The sequence below is a fragment of the Urocitellus parryii genome, chromosome 3, assembly GCF_045843805.1.
Source record: "Urocitellus parryii isolate mUroPar1 chromosome 3, mUroPar1.hap1, whole genome shotgun sequence".
Lineage (NCBI taxonomy): Eukaryota > Metazoa > Chordata > Mammalia > Rodentia > Sciuridae > Urocitellus > Urocitellus parryii.
The window spans coordinates 197379764-197397349 of NC_135533.1; the positions used below are offsets into that span (position 1 = coordinate 197379764).

The following is a 17586-nucleotide window of genomic DNA, read 5'->3' on the forward strand; positions in this document are numbered from 1 at the left end:
ATAAAATCTTCTGCACAGCAAAGGCAACAATTAATACAGTGAAGAGAAAACACACCGATTGGGAGAAAATAATTATAAATCATACATTGGCTACAGAGCTTATATCAACAACACATAAGGAACTCAGACCACTCAACAAGAAAACAAATAACCCTATTAAAAACATGGGCAAAGGACTCGAGTAGGTATTTCTCAAATAAATAAATAAATAAAATGGCCAATAGATATATAAAAAAGTGCTCAAAAGTTCTAATTATCAGAAAAATGGAAATTAAAACCACAATGAGATGTAATTCCATATCTGTTAAAATTGGCTATTAGCAAAAAGATAAAAATCATACCTGTTGGCAAGGATGTGGGGAAAGTGAACCCTTGTAGACTGTTGGAAGCATTGTAAATTAGTTTAGGCATTTTGGGAAACACCATGGAGGTTCCTCAAAAAACTAAAAGTAGAACTACCATTTGATTTGGAAATCTCATAACCAAAGGAACTGAGGTCAGTATCACAGATGTCTTCTCTCCCATGTTCACTGCAGCATTGTCCACAGTTGCCAAGACACAGCTAACACTACCAACCAAGCTTCACATTCACCAAGCACTCTGCTCAACAAAAGAACACACTTTTCCAAGATCACACAAAACAGTACCAGATTAGGTCATGCTATGGACCATAAAAAGCATCTCAGCAAACTCCATACTCGGAAATGACTGTGATGAATGACAAACTTCAACAAACAATAACAGTTTAAAACCACAAAACTTCTACAAGAGATCATAAGAATACACTATCTTGAGTAGGCAAAGCTTTTTAGGACAAAGAGGCACTAAGAATGAAATATATATATTTTAAACTTCATAATTTCAAATTTCTGCTCAAAATGACAACATTAAGCCTCACAGTTTCTCAGTCTGGGAGAAAATTTATAAAACACTAATATTAAATATCTAAGCATACTATTTCATTGTATATTTTAATTTAAAATACTGAATGGAGAATTATATGTATAATATAATCCCACATTTGTTTAAAATATACACAACCAAAGGAAAAGCATAGAAAAATAGCAACACTGATAATGATGATTCTAACAGGTGTAGGTCACAGGAAAAGGAGTCTACCAATGCTACTTCACCCATATTTTACACTGTCTGGATTGTTACAGTATGTGTGCATTACTTTAATATGTCTTTTTTTGTGTAAAAACAAAAAGAGGCCTGAGGCTGTAGCTCAGTGGCAGAGTACTTGCCTAGCATGTGTGAAGCACTGGGGGGTTCAATCCTTAGCACAGCATAAAAATAAAGGCATTCTGTCCATGTACAACTACAAAAAAAAAATTTAAAAGAGAAACTATTCAGTGATATTTCAGTCTAAGTCATGGCTTTGCATTCTACCAGCTATATGATTCAGGCACATTCATCTCTGTGCCTCAGCTTCCCTATCTATAAAACGAAGATAAAATGAGGCAGTTTGATAAGTGTTTGTGCCATCTGATTGCCTTAACAATCCAGATCATGGAAAGTACCATGTTCTCTATAAGTGTTAATTTTTCTTCTCATTACTACTAGTAGCATACCGTATGAACTTTTGATTGCCAGAACAGAAAATTACAATGTACTTTGATTTCCTCAAACTTCTGGCATATTTCAAGAGTACTAGAGAGAATGCTTCCTCACAATTTATTTCCTACCATGCAAACAGAATAAAGGCCACTTGTAGCCTCCCTCTGTTCCTTTATTCACTGCACTTAAGAAAAATATGTTGCCCGTTTAGCAAATTTGGAAAAAAAAAAGTGAAATGGATGTGCCTAAGTGCTCAGTTTACTTGTTCTCGTTGGGGGTAGACCCACTCATACTCGAGTTGTCTTCTCATATAATGTGTACTTAAAACACTAGGAGAAGGTTGCTCTAACTGGGAGGTACTAAGCTGCCCTCATGTGGCGGTTTAATATAATATAAGGAAGTCCATTTGCCCTCAGAATCTATGACCTCATTACATCATATATGAAGATGACATTTTGTTCTGGATACTTTGTTCTGTTCTTTCTTTTGCTTTTACTTCTACATAAGGTTCTATAAACCTTCTCCCCAAATGTGGGAAGGAAAGATGCTATTTATGGGGGAACCTTCACATATACTTTGTATCACAATTGTCAGTCAATTCCTAGAGGATTCATTCCTAGCCCTAGAAAACCACAACTATTTTAGCACCTAGGTTGCAAAGAGGTCCAGAGTCATCTCAGTGCTCCATAAACTCGGAGGCTGTCAGGCCAATTCAGTGTGTGACTGCCTGAAATAAGCTGTCCTAGTCCCTCTGGAATCCCTTGTGGGACGTAACACAAGCAATAAGACTAGTGCTATTTTCTGCTTATTAACTCTTTGGAAGGGCCAACTAGACTAAATTATCATTTAATCAAAGCCTTCTTTTCATAATGTCGTGAGAATAAAAACTATGATTATTAGAAAAATATCAGGGTTACTAATGAAAAGCTGTACTGTTGCATGGTGTGAAATAGATATAATGTATTGTATGCAATCTTAAAAAAGAAAGCTTTGCTGCCAGTTTTAATTACATGCCTACTTTTCCAATAAAGAGAGCCAAAATTAACATCTAAAATATTGACATTATTTTTACTTTCATAGATTTAGTAAAACTATGGTCTTCCCTCTAAAGGTTTCAAGGTACCTGCAGTTATTTTACATAGTTTAGTATAGCTTTAGTAACTCTCCGAACCTTAAAGAACATAAGATTTTTCATTTCTTACAATATAGTGGGCAAGAAACCTAGCGACACTACCTCTCTGAAAGCAACCAAAAATGACAGATGTAATAGAATGAAGTTTCTTTAAAACATCTACAAACTAGCACCAAATTCTTAAGCCAGTGATTGTGTAGTGCCCAGAGGTACTCAACCTGGTATTTGTACCAAAATTATTTCTCTGACAAGGTGAACAAGAGGAGTGAGGGCAAAGCTGAAGTCCTTCACAAGTAGGAAATACAATGAAGACTCCCCAGCCCAGGCCCAAACACAAGTAGTCAGCAGTGGCCACAACTGAGTACAATACATGTAAACAAGAAGGAACCCCCACCAGACACCGTTGACCAACTACTCAGAGGATCACCTGTTTGAGATTAGCCTGGGCAACTTAGCAAAACCCTGTTTCAAAATGAGAATTTTTTTTTTAAAGGGCTGGGAGGTGTGGTTCAGTGGTAGAGTGCTTGCCTAGCATGTACAGAGACCCCACATTTAATCCCCAGTAATAAAAAAAGAAAGAAAAAGAAATAGCTCCACCATCTCTGTGACTCCCTATTGAACCGAGTTAGTTAGGGGTTGAGGACAAACCCACAGGAAATGAAACACACAGTCAGCCCTCATTTGATTTGCAGAGTATCAGCTTCAGAACAGCAATGGTTGCTCTGATAGCTGACTTTTTAGCAGCAACAACTGTGGCCAGAAGACAATGAAATTCCATCTTTAATCAATAATTGAAAGTTACCATCAGCCTACAACTGCATACCCAGAAAAAATACATTTCAAAAGTGAAACAGATTAAAATAAATTTTTTAAAACCAAAAGACATGAAATAAAATACTAAACAAATAGAATAATAAGATGGTACTTACTATAAATACAATTATGCCAACAATTATAATAAATGTAAATTGAATAAAATAATTAGGAAAAAATAACTATAAAGTAATCTTTAATAACACTAAGAGATATCTAAAAGTCAAAGAAAGGAGGAAAAAGGAAGACTGGAGAAGATATGCCCATTATACAGAACCCAAAGAAAAGAGAGCCAGTATAGCTATTCTATTATTAATTCCAGACAACACAGGCAAAAGCATTATTAGGTATTTTTTAAGGTCATACCATAATGATAAAAATTACAACTTACCAAGGGGGAACCTAATTTTTCTATATGGGTAATAACACCCAAAATGCATAAAAGTGAAATAAGATTAAAATTGCAACCCTACTGTGATGGTTAATCTGAATTGTCAACTTAAATGGATTAAGAGTTCTTTAAGATTTAAAGATGCTTTTGGGTGTCTGTCTCACTGAGGGAGTTTCTAGGAATGACTGGAATGTGGGACTGCAAACTGAGGCAGAGAACCACCCTAAATATGGGCAGCACAGTCCAATAGGTTGGAGACTTGTATAGAACAAAAAGTTGGAAGGAGGAAGAAGCAGCAGCAGACACAAGCTCCATTCTTGAACAGGTTATTGATTGCTGGTGCAATTGCTTGAGGACATCAAAATCCAGCTCCTTCATTCTTGCATAGCAGATTCTGCTCAGTGACTTTCCAGGCCTTTAGTCCCAGAATGGGGAGGCATCATTGTTCCCTTTTATTCTGAGACTGCAGATTCTTAAACTGAGTAGCTAGGTTCCTCCGGCTCTATGGCCAGCAGACAGCCATTGTGAGATTACCCAGCTTCTGGTCATGTAAGCTAATCTAATAAATCCTCTCTCTCAATGATTATACATATACACTCAATATATTTTATATTGTTGATTCTGTTCCTGTAGAGAACCCTAATACACCTACCAAAAGGAAAAATTTAAATTGACATCTTATTACCTGATAAGTAGACCAAAAACAAAACAAAAAAAAAACAGCACAGAAGATCTAGATTTATCTTCTATCTAAACAAGTTAACAAGTTTAACCTAATAAGAAAAAACTACATCACCAACTATTGACAGAATTCAAAAGGAAATCTCAATAAATTCCAAAAGACTGGAAGTATGCATACATTATTCTCTCTAACCATAATACCATTAAGCTAAAAATAGCAACAAAATGATGACAAGAAAAACCAGAAGGGCAAGTATTACATAAGAAAGTCTGTTGCTTTTCTGCTTCTTAAGAGTACAAGGCATATCATGGGCAAAAGAGTCAAAGGAACATGAAAATTTATACAGTGTCCCATCCCATGTAAATCCTGAAAGGTGTCACTGCTGGTATTTCACCCATTCTTCAATAACAAATCCAGGAAAGCCAAAATCTGAAGCCTCCCTGTATGTCCCCCACTGCAGAAGGAGAAAAGGTACTACCTCAGGCTTGCAACGACAAGCTCACATGCTATTAACTCCTCACCCCCATGGACTCTGGAAGCTGGTCTACCCGGTTCAGTGTTACCTGAGAACTGTTTACCACATAGACTCCTCAAAGGTTCACTTCAAAACACAATAGGTAACTCCACACCTGGTAAACCATTTTGCATTAGAAAATTATGACTTTGAATTATGTTCATAGCAATATCTAGAAGTTTAAAAAATTATCTTACTGTAAGAACATGGCCTACCTTTTCCACATACAAGGTAAAAGGGAACTGAGAGTCCCCAGGAAAAACCCAGACACTCCTGGTACATAAAGTTCTTAAGAACAAAGAGAATGTAATGATTAAAAATACACAACTATACATGTCAGCACTTGCCAAAAAATAAGAATTTTAACTCATTTCTCTCCTTATCTTATATAACTAGTGCCTAAAATATTGTGAACACATAACAACATTTCTAGTATTTTTTTAATTCAAGTATAGTCTAATATAAAAACTGGTTCTCTCAAAAAGAACAAAGCTCTAATTAACAAATGAAAATTAAATTTCCTCTTAAAGGAATTTTGTTACATCAAAATTATCTAGTAAGCTATTGTTCAGAAATGAATAATTAAGCCAGTTTGTTATGAACTCACATTTTAAATACAACATATGCCAGGTGTCAGTTTAGCACCTATAATTAAACAGACAACTACTCAAGCTATATGGCTGATTAGAAACAAATTACTCTTCCCCTCTAAACATGTGGAAATTCTCTAGGAGTTATTTTCAGCTTTTATGTTGTAGAGTGACCTGCTAACTTCCCAAGGGGGTAAAAAAAAAAATACCAAAAAAAAAAAAATTTCCAAGCCTCCATATTCCACACACATATACAACATATGTCATTCAAATACAATATCAAATATTTGTGAGGTCAACACAGCAATCAGCCCAAGGAGGGGTGGTTCTTTGCTACTGTATACACACAGGAAGGCAAGACAATGGAAGAGAAAGTCCCGAGACTCAAGGGCCTGAGTCAGAAGCACATGGCCTGTGCACTAGTTTTAGTTGCTTTTATTTCACTTTAATAGGAAATCCTGGGCTTGGCCAGTTCCAGACCTCTAGAAAATGGCACATCTGTGGACTCCCAGTTCTAAGTCTCTGAAATACCAGAGCAGCTGTGGGACTGAGTCAGAATCACCATCAATGCCTTTCTTCCACACTGCCACTCTTTTGAATAGTTGGATCAGATCTCCCAATTTTTTGTGTGTTCCATCACAAGGTTCTCACCCACTTCTATCTTAACATTTCTCTCAAACAAGAACAAAAATATCTAATACCTCTATCACATGTTAGTTACACAAATCATGACCATAGGGCAAATTGATCTATTTGGAAAATAAGGTCATAATATCTTAGACACACACACACACACCAAAAAAAAAAAAAAGCTCCTGAAAATTATTTGAACATGCTTATTTTTTTCTCTGAATAAGGTACAGCTTCCTCTCCACAGAGAACCTACAACACGACACAGGATAAGTAAGGTAAGGTATGTGGCCAAACAACTGAAAATACTTCATCCTACAGATCCTTGAGTAGATGTACAAGTTAAGGCTCTCAAAAGTACTAAGAACAAATGAGCATGTCCAGCCTGGCTTAACCCAATGTGCTCCAACTTTTTTGGCTAGAAAACCTTTCATTCATATAATGCTTATAAATATCCCATGACAAAGCTAGCTTTCTATGAATAAGGAACATGGTAATTTATTATTTAGAAGTAACTTTGCCTTTCTAAGAGGTCTACATAGCAATAAAAATTTCTATGCTGCTCTTGTCCCAAATCAGATTAGAAAGAAGGAAAAGGGGTTAAAAGAAGAATCAATAATTCATGTTCAGTGAGGCACATTTTGTGGTGCTGAGGATGAAACCCAGGGTCTCATGCATGCAAGCCAAAGTACTCTACCACTGAGTTACACCCCAGTCCTCAATTTTATTTTGACACATAATTTTGTGCACATTTTTATGAAGTACAACTATTACACAGTGGGTAATGATCAAATTGGGGTAACTAGCATATCCATCATCTTGAACTTTTATAGGTTTTTTTTTATACAGATTACATTTAGATTTTAAATGGAAAAAAAAAGGAAATAAGCCAAAGAATATCTCGGTAGATGTAAAAACAAGAGAAAAAGCACAATGATGTGAATATACCGGTGTCATAGAACTGTACACTTAATGGTTGAAATGGCTAGTTTTAGAATAAGACAAAAATCATATTTTTTTTTCCTAGTACTGAGGATGGATTCCAGGGGTGTTCTGTATTTTTTATTTTGAGACAGGGTCTTGTTCATTGCTGAGGCTGGCCACAAATTTGCAATCCTCCTGCCTTAGCCACCTAAGTAACTGGGATTACAGGTATGCATCACCATACCCCACAAAACCACAGTTTTAAAGAGAAAAATGGAATAGACCACAATCTTGACTATAAAGTAATGTATCTTTGCTCTTTAACAAAGTGGGGACAAAGGTGATAAATTAAACTTTTTCAGGTGGTTGGAGTCTATCTCAAACAACCCTACATGAAGGAAAAATTTTAAACTAGAGCTAGAGACTACCTGTGAAATAACAATACATGTCAAAAATAATAGGCTATCATTAACACTAGATAAAGCAAGAGTTCATAGTCTTAAATGGCTTAGTAATCACACCAGAAAAAAATAAAGCTAATGAAGTTTCAAAACAAATTAGTTAAAAGCCAGGTACAGAAGTAGGGATTAAAAAATAACATTTCTGTTTATGAATACATGAAGACAGGGCAGGATCTTAATTAAACTTTGCTTATTCTGCCTCCAGTCAAGGCATAATATATTAATGTTCCCATTAAATATTCAGCTGTAAAAAAAGCTGGACATATACCACAGTTAACTTGAGTAATAAATAGATTAGTTGACTGTGATGAAGAGTTCAAAGACACTTCAATCAGGTGTCATCTTAATTCGTCTTTTAAATAAAATCTGTCATTGTTAGTATTTTCATTGTCTATGCCTTCCATTTCATGCCAATATCAACTAATTCTCCTCAAATTAATTTACAGATATATTCTCAATCAACATCTTAACAGGCAAACACAAAAAGTTGATTCTCTACGTGCAAATGAAAAGGAGTAAAAAAACAGCTAAGAAACTCTTGGGGAAAAAAGATGATCTTGGTAAAGTAAAAATTCTTGTGTATGTCTTTTTTTTAATATTTATTTTTTAGGTGTAGATGGACATAACACAATGCCTTTATTTTTAAGTGGTGCTGAGGATCAAACCCAGGTCCCGCTCGTGATAGGCAAATGCTCTACCGCTGAGCCACAATCCCAGCCCCTGTGTATGTCTTTTAATCTCTAAAATTCAGAGCTATTAATTTTGATAGCCTGGCACAAACATAGGCCAAGAGAACCAAGCAGGGCCCAGGAAGAGACTTTACACTGATAGGATGCAGGTGACACTGCAGAGCAATAGGGACAGGACAGACTTCAACCAAGTGACATTGGGTTATTATCTATACTGATTTCAAAACACAAAACTAGACACACACACACACACACACACACACACACACACACACACACCTCTCTAGATGAAAGCTCTAAATGATAAAAGAAAAAAATAAAATTTAAGTATAATGGACTTTTTTTTTTTTTTTTTTTTTTTGGTACCAAGGATTGAACCCGGGATGCTTAACCACTGAGCCACATCCCCAGCCCTTTTTTTTTTTTAGATTTTATTTATAGACAGGGTCTCACTAAGTTGTTCAGTGCCTCGATTTTGTTTTGCTGAGGCTGGCTTTGAACTCAGATCCTCCTACTCAGCTTGCCGAGCTGCTGGGATTACAGGCGTACACTACCTCGCCTGGCATAATAGACTATCTTGATGTTCAGAGTAGGGAATCATCAGTGAAGATCAAAAAGAACACATCAAAGGAATAGATTGATAAATTTAGCTACATTAAAAGATATTTGGGGGCTGGTGTATAGTTCAGTGGTGGAACACTTTCCTAGCATGCATGAGGCCCCAAGTTCAATCCCTAGAACAAAAAAGAAAATTAAAAACTTCTGCCTATCATGGATACTATGAAGAAAATGAAAAGACTGATCACAAATTAAAAGTATCTGCAACACAAAACCTCAAAAGCTGAATATGCAGAATACATACAAAATTCCTACGGGTGAAGTGCCATTGATCTCTCACTTTTATTGACTAGTTTAAAAAATAAAATCATAAATGTGTATGCACATCAGGTGCAGGAGTACATGCCCATAACACCAGCTACTCAGGAGGCTGAGGCAGGAGGATCAGAAGTTCAAGGATTGCCAAGGGAACTTAGGAAGACTCTGTCTCAAAATTTAAAAACACAAAAAATTTAAAGGACTGGGGATGTAGCTTAGTGGGAGAATGTCCCTGAATTCAATCTCCAGTAGTATAAAAATAATAAAGCATATTATATGCATGAATGCATGCATATGAATGCATACCTGCATACATTACAACAAAACAAAGAGGGCAAAATGTTAAAACTGTTGAATCTAGCTGATGAAAATAAAGGTGATCCTTACAGTTCTGTTTTCTCTCCTGTTCTCCAATTTCATACACTTTATAGTATAAATGGTTGCAAGGATACAGAGTCCCACAAAGTAGCGGAGTGGGGGGAAACTACTGGTGTAAGATATGATAAGCACTTTTCAAAACAGGAAACAGAACCAGATGAATAAAAAAACACAAACATCCTCATTAGCATTCACAGAGACACATATTAAAACTACTTGAAGAAATCACTTAATGCCCATCAGGGTTGACAAAAAACTGCAAGTCTGGCTATATCGAATGATTGAGAAGAAAGAGGCTAATGGGTGTTCGCAATATTCTGCTGGTAAGAGCATAAATACGTACTGGGTAACATATACTGAGGCATATTCCAAGGACAACATACTATTCTGTGGTAGAAATGAACTATAGTTTATACAATCAACATGCATCAACCTCAACTAGTTTTAAGCAAAAGAACTAAGTCTCAAAAAAAATATGGTGCCGTTCCCATTTAGAGTTCAGGATTAAGAACCAATCAATTTCATGTTCAGCAATACTCTCAAAGATAAAGACATCATAAAAACTTAAGGATGTTTACCAAAGTCAGAATGGTGGTTGTCCTTGAAAGGAGGACAAGATACAATCCAAGAGGGACAGAGAAGAATGCTCCAGGCTGCCAGCACTCCTTTTTTTTTTTTTAAGACAGTGAGTATGTGAGTGTTTCCAACTATACATATACACTTCACATGCTCTTCAGTATGTGAGCCATATTTCATAAGAAATTACATTCAGAAATACCAGTAGTACTGGAAATTGTTGAAGATAAAAGGCATAAAAATCATTTTACCTTAAATTAGGTCCCCCAATGCATTAGACAAATTTGTTATTTCAAGATTTGCTATACTCAAAATTATTTTTGTAAAGATAGAAATCCTTTATTAGGGAAAATAATCACCCTCTCTTATCCGTCTGGTAAGAACAGTGTTAGCATATATGCTGCCAACATGCATATTTAACTGCTTTTCAAATAGAAAATGGAAAATTTCATAGACTACACAATTTAGACTTCTCTAAAAAATATAGGGGCCCTCTCATACATACCAAGACAATAAAAAGCAAGTGTGTTACTAAAATATAAAACTATTTCGCTATTTCACAATTAATAATTGTTTAATAACAATGCACGTGGATATAAAAGATTATTCTTCCTATTATGTGTCCATGGAAAACATAGTGGGAAGGGAGGAAACAAGATACAACCTTAAAGACTATAATCATCTTTTAATAGGAAATAACAAAGTTTTAAAAATTAAACATAAAAAGTTTTGAGATTTTATGCTACTAAAGAGATCCCTAAAATACTCCTTCATCCTTTGTATTCCTGATTTTCTTTTCCTTTTGTACTTATGTATTTGACATATTCCAATTTATATTTTTATCTCATCTCTACTATAGGTGAGAATCACCTTCTTCGTCTGTGTGACACAAATGCTCCCAGCTTGAGGCCTTGAATGATGAGGCCAAACATCTTTTAACTGTAAGTGAAAACAAGTTAATTCTTGTATTATTGATAAAGTATGATTTATCATCCAATCATATATCCCATAGTGACAAATGACTAAGCACTCAAAACCACAGGCTGAGAAGTGTTCCCACTTCATTTCCCAACCACTAGGGGGAAGCCTTGGGAGGCTTTTCCACAACGGGAACATAACTGTCATCACATAATCTGTGAAGTAAGGAATGCCAAAGGAAGATGTTTATCCTGATATGTCTTTTTCATTCCTGAAGGAGTGTTTTTAGCCTATGGCTTTGCCTTGGGTGAAACAATGTCAAGTCATATAAAGCAAACAGAATGCCTACCTTTTAGGCGGGTTATCAAGTCCTTTACATGGTTACACACAGGAGCAACATGCATATAAGGGGGCCATGAGAGGTGAAGTGAATAAATTGAAAAAAAAAATTACATCACATAACAAATACTACTCAATATTAAAATCAGGGGATACTAGTGGGAAGCTTCCACATTTCTAAAAAAACTTCAAAATGGCAACCTGACAAAATAATCAAGGGGCACCTGAGGCTCACAGAATTCTCTATACATATCTTGCTTACCAAACTTCTGTAGCAATAACTTAAAGGGGGGTACATCATTAACAGCATGCTATTAAAAGCATGCTATTAAAAGCTAGTTAGTAGTAACAGATATAAACAACTATCTTTTTAAAATCAGGCCATTAAACAAGTGAGTGAGAAAGCCAGTTCTTTTTTATACTTGCTCCACTGCAGGTCACCTGCTAGGGGTGGCTTGTCAAGATTATTTAAATTCAGGAGCAATACTTGGTTGACAAGCTCCTGCACTGCTGCAGGCTACAATCCTCACACAGTGCCTGGAGGGTTATTACAATTGCGTGTCTACAGAGGACAACAAAGGAGCCTTACCCCTTCCCGAAGGCACCTCATTAGCACCGTGTAAGCAGCCAAGGGAACGGCCCAGCATTCTCTGGGGTTCTTTTTTTTTTCTTCCTAAAATGAAGTAGAAGGAAAGACAGTGAAGCTAACAGCACAAAAGATATTAACCCATTCAAGAAAGAGGCACAGTTCTAAATACAAGAACTATCTAAAACTTAATATTCTATTTAACTTAAAACTTAATACCTGACAATTACAATCAGATCAAGGGTCTTTTACTGCAGCGTATACACCAAGTATTTCTTCTATCTCACACTATTTTACATATCATGTTGACAAGATTCCCCTCATCAAAAGCTAGATAAAAATAATTGAAAAATGAGAATATGGTTCAACCAACAGAGAAACCATTCTATTGATAACTGAAGATGATAGCACAAATAACCCTACCCAAAAGGTACTACAAAATCTGGAATCATTTGAAAGCAGAGAACACACAACTTTAAGTAACATCCATAAGACAATAAGTTACCAGGTGAGATAATGTGCTAAATAAAAATAAGCAAATGTAATTAGCAGGGACACTGATTTTAATGACATCAACACAATTGTCCCACAGAAGATTAACCAAATTACCATAACCACCGCAAGAACATTCCTGCAACCTATCAAAGTAAATCAGGTGCCACACAGGAAGGTGAAAAAAATTTTAAAGCACAAAAAAATAGGAAAATAGGTTCTATTTTTTTTTTTAAACAGGCAGACCTGAATGCTCAGAATGGGAAAATAAAATAGAGGAAGCAAAACGCAGGGCAGGTATGTCTGTCCCCTGTGCAACTGGCCCCTGGCATGCTTGGTGTGGGAGCCGAGTTGGCAGATGGAGCATTGCCTTTCTAAAAGGGGAGGCTCCTGCATGGCTGAGGATAATGCATGGAAATCAAGCATGTGAATAACAACCACTTTGAGGAGTGTAAGTGGCATGGGCAGAAGCAGATGCAGGCCACCACTCTCTTGGAAAGTGGCTTCCGAAGCTCTGGCTTTCTCATGTGCATCAGCAAAGAGAAACTGGACAGTAGTTCTGACTTGGATGTGGATGGGGATGGGGATGACACTCTGGAGTATAGGAAGCCACTATACATGGAGACTGGTGTGATCATAAGGCAAGGAGCCTGGTGAAGGCACAAAGAGAAGCACTCCAGGGCATAGTCCTAAATGGTGACATCCTAGCATCCACATCACACTCTAATTCTCTAAATGGGCCAGTGGCAGGATGCCACCCACCAGCAATGGTGAAAGCAGCAAAGTAGGAGGCCATGCAGAAGACCTGCATTAAGAGCAACATTGAGAAACAAACTGAAGATTCAGTTGTGACTATGTTTGAAGCCCTGAAGGCTTGAATCAGGGAGCTTGAATGGCAGCTATCTAGGGGAGACCAAAACAAATGCCTTTATCTTTATGGGCTCACACTGATGTCCCGTAGATCCAATGTTGGCAAATAAGCTACTAAGGATCAGGCTGCAGACCCTGAGTGCCAAGAAGCTCTGAGCTTGGTGCAATATCATTATAGCACCTGGAGACCTTTGGAGGATCTACTTGTGAGCTAGCCACCCAGGCAGGCCTTTCTGTGAGTGAATAGCTTCACCTGGACCCAGCCTCTGTGACCATGACCCTCTCCCCTGTATGCATATGCACATGCATACACACATAAGACACAGGACTCTGGAACCAGAGTGGAGGCTGAGGCCCAGGCCCTGCCTGATAGCTCCCACCAAGCCTGGGTAATGAACATACCTTCCATGCCTCTGTTCTCAGGGTCAGGCAGTAGAGTGGGGGTGGGGAGTAGACAGGGCAAGGCTCCAGAGGTACAGTTCCCACACACATGCAAACACTAGACTGAAGCACATGTACTATAGACCACATATGTTTACAATGCTGTGTATAAATGAGGCAACTCCTTTGCCCTCTACCCCCTCCCTTTTGGTTGTATGACTTTCTTTTAAAGAACTTCTGGAAGCTGTGTTCAGGGCTGGTTGGGGAGCTGTTTAAAGAACCTCTGAAACCTCCTTCACAGCTGGTTGGGGGTTCAGCCCATCCACTTCTTGGGGTGCCTGCCTCTCCTTCTCCTATGTGCTCAGTGTTCTGTGGTATATATTTCTTCTCCCAGACATGGGTTACGTACCCTGAGGGACATGACCCTCTCCTTAGTCTTAGCTCTTGGGGCTGCTCTCAGGACCTAGGAAGTAGGTCCTGAGCTGAAGCAGAGGCCGAAATGGGGGCTGGTTGAAGGCACCCCTGGCCGTTCCTCCTGAGGGCCCCAAAGTATGACGCTGTGCCTGCATATTCTATAGAAAGATAATTGTCCTTTCCCTTTTAAAAACTACTCTTGACAAGGATTAAAGCAAAATAACCAAAAACCTGATAATTCCACAAAAGCTGTTGCCTCACTAAAAGCTATTTTTATAGACCCAGGGATTAACTTCCTTTTTTTGGTATGCTATAAGATGTAGTCATGTCATGGCCACAGAATCATCCCTTTATTAAAAAAGGTTACCCTTTATCCAGTTTAAAAATAGACACCAAGGAACAACATTCTCCAAATCTACTGTAGAAACAGACATGTGATGCTGTGTATTTACATAAAACTCTAGTGTGAATGACAGAAAGCAAATCAGCAATAGCAAAGTATGCTGAGGAAACTTGCAGGTAAAAGTATATTATCTTTGATTATGGCAATAGTTTCACAGATATATGTGCATATATCAAAATTTATCAAATTGTTATCTTAAAAAATGTACACTTCATTATACAGCATTATACATTAAACTGGGAGAGAAGGGGGCGGAGACAAAAGAACAACTAGATTCCCATTCCTGACAAGATGATAAACTACGTACCTGATTAATCTTCTAATGAAAATAAATGGTTTTATTTTGACATCAAGAAGATAAAGACTAATTAAAAAACTGAAGAATCCCAAGCACAGTATGGATATGCTGAGCACTGAAGTCTGAGTTTACTCTGAGGGCCTGAAAAACTTGATAAATTTGAGCTTTTATGTCAAGGCCTTGGAAGGCCTTGGGAGTCCTAGGGAATGGCAAAGTGGACATCAACTCTCCAGCCTCATCCCTAAAGAGCTGCAAGGAAAAGTGCCTTTCACAAAAACTTGGCACATCAGAACATCACACAGGGAAACGTTCCTTTACAAGAGGAGGGAAACAAGAAGCTGCATGTGCCGATTAAGAAATAGGACTGTGTTAATGACTAAGCAAAAGCTCTAGTGCAAGTATCTCCATATATTTTTATACTTTTTTTTTTTAATGTTGAGGATTGAACCCAGGTGCACTACATCAACGAGCTACATACCCAGCCCTTTTTTAGTTTTTATTTTGAGACAAGGTCTCACTAAGTTGCAAAGAGTCTTGGTTGCTGAGGCTAGCCTCAAACTTGCAGTCCTCCTGCATACACTATTCATATCTTTAAAGAGAAAACACCAAGTTTCTGCCTGTGTAAAAAATGAGACAAAATAAGAATATACATCTCTTTTTGCTGGTACTTTCAAAGTTAACTCTAATATAAGAAAGTACTCATAAAGTTTCTTTTTGAAAACTAGGCAGATATGGAACAAAAATAGGAAAAAAAAAAAGACTTTTCCCTGTACACTTGACCTTACTTCTGGCTTTCTGGTTCATAAATGAGTTTGCTCTTCAAAACAAATTTACATACAAATATATTCAACTGAACATGTACAAAAAGCTTCCTGAATAGAAAGAAATAATGCTAGTGGAAATTATTTTTAAATATAAGTATGGAGAAAAATTGCTTTTGGTGCATTAGAGTACTAAATATCACAAAGATAGCAATACTTTCCTAATTGCTACACATATTCAGTACCAGTCCTAACATTTACTGGAAGACCCAAAATTCTCCTCGAATTTATCTGCAAAAATCAATGCATTTTTTTTTAAATATGATTTACAGACCGGACAAGCTGACTCAAAAATGTATTATGACATGTAAAGGGCCAGGAATAGCCAAGACACTAATGTAAAGAAAGAACAAGAAAGAGATTTGCTGTACTATCAACACTAATTATGAAGCCAAACAATTTTAAATATTCATATTTTATAACAATTGGTAACTACCTCAAAGTGATGATTATTGAGAAAGCTGGTTTAATATGGATCTAATAATATTCAGGTTGTGTAACATTTGAGCAAGTTCAAGAACAAAAAACTTAATCAGAATTTCCTTATTAATTTAAAACCTACAGGTATCTGCTTAAAACTGAGTATCACATGATATGACTAACCCATAATTTATCAATATCTATTCAATAATTTTTTTTTATAAAACATTAGTGGAATATTAAATTTTCTCTTGGTGAGTTCAATAGCACTTCCATATTGTAACTTTAGAAACAAGAAGTCAAATCCTGCCATTCTATATTAGTCATTAAAAGCCAAACCTGCACAAAGTAGTGTTTTATTTAAACTGAAAGGGGGCTCTATATTGAAAGAAACAATGGTCTTCTCCTACCTGAAGGAGTCAAAGACGGCAACAACTTAGGGAACAATTTGGAGACTTTTAGTTCATTATTTTTAAGATATGGTCTGAGAATCTCCTACATGTTTAAGGAAACTAGGCACTGAGAGGGAGGGAAGAAGAGAAACAAGGTCAGCTAGAGAGAAAGACACTGAGAAACTCTTCCCCAAAAGTAGTTTCTCCTAAGTTCCTTAGGCATGCTCTAAGCGGAAAAGTAAAAAAAAAAAAACTTTTATAGGATATTAACACTCGTCAGCCAGGATGTGTTGGAACATGTCAAACAGCAACAGAGTTAATCAGACAGTCTCACCTGGGTGGCTACAAGATAGATCAGCTCCCCAAGGGTCGGTAAAAGGCACTGTTTTAATTTGCTGTTCCTGAAGTTCTCCCTAATTAATTCAGTTAAGAGAGCAATTGCCTGAAAAGAGAAAAGCATATTAGTTCAGGTGTATCACTCAGTTCTTTAAATTATAACGTTGAAAGCAAAACATGCCACAAATTTATCTCCCATTTTTTAGAAAGTATGTTTTCAAAGTATGGGAATTAGAGGAAATCATTTCCCCATCTTTAAAGAAGTAAACAGAAGTTTACAAAGGTTCCATCAACTGAACTAGGCCATCCAATTCACCGAGACACCAGGTCACAGATTTTACCACACCACATCCCTACTCTTCTCCAGCACACTACAATTTGAAATGTTCTCACAGTATAGCAGACTTTTACATGATTCCTTTAAAAGTCTGCGAGGGGGAATGTTATACCAACGTTTCAGTGTAATCTACTCCAAAATTCAGCAGCTTAACTTGCTAAGAGTCGGACTAAGAAAATCACATACATATTGAATTTGTACATAAGAACACAGGTTAATTGAACAATGAAGTCAGTCAGAATGGTTTTAGAATGATATATACAGAATGACCCCATACTAAGAAGGAAAAAATGTCTATAAATATTGTGGATGAATTACTCTAAAACAGTGAAAATCAGAATGCAGTGCACAGATGAGACTATT

The 17586-nt window shown here is 36.8% G+C and overlaps 1 protein-coding gene and 1 pseudogene across 1 annotated transcript in view; one reads left to right on the forward strand and one right to left on the reverse strand.

The window, feature by feature from the left end:
* Positions 1-17586, reverse strand: part of Ulk4 (unc-51 like kinase 4) — a 539981-nt gene that overhangs the window by 444506 nt on the left and 77889 nt on the right. The window contains 2 exon segments of the mRNA XM_077795670.1: positions 12063-12146; positions 16885-16992. Coding sequence (XP_077651796.1) covers positions 12063-12146; positions 16885-16992 — 192 coding nt within the window.
* LOC113191756 (E3 ubiquitin-protein ligase RNF220 pseudogene) lies at positions 12461-13631 on the forward strand (annotated as a pseudogene).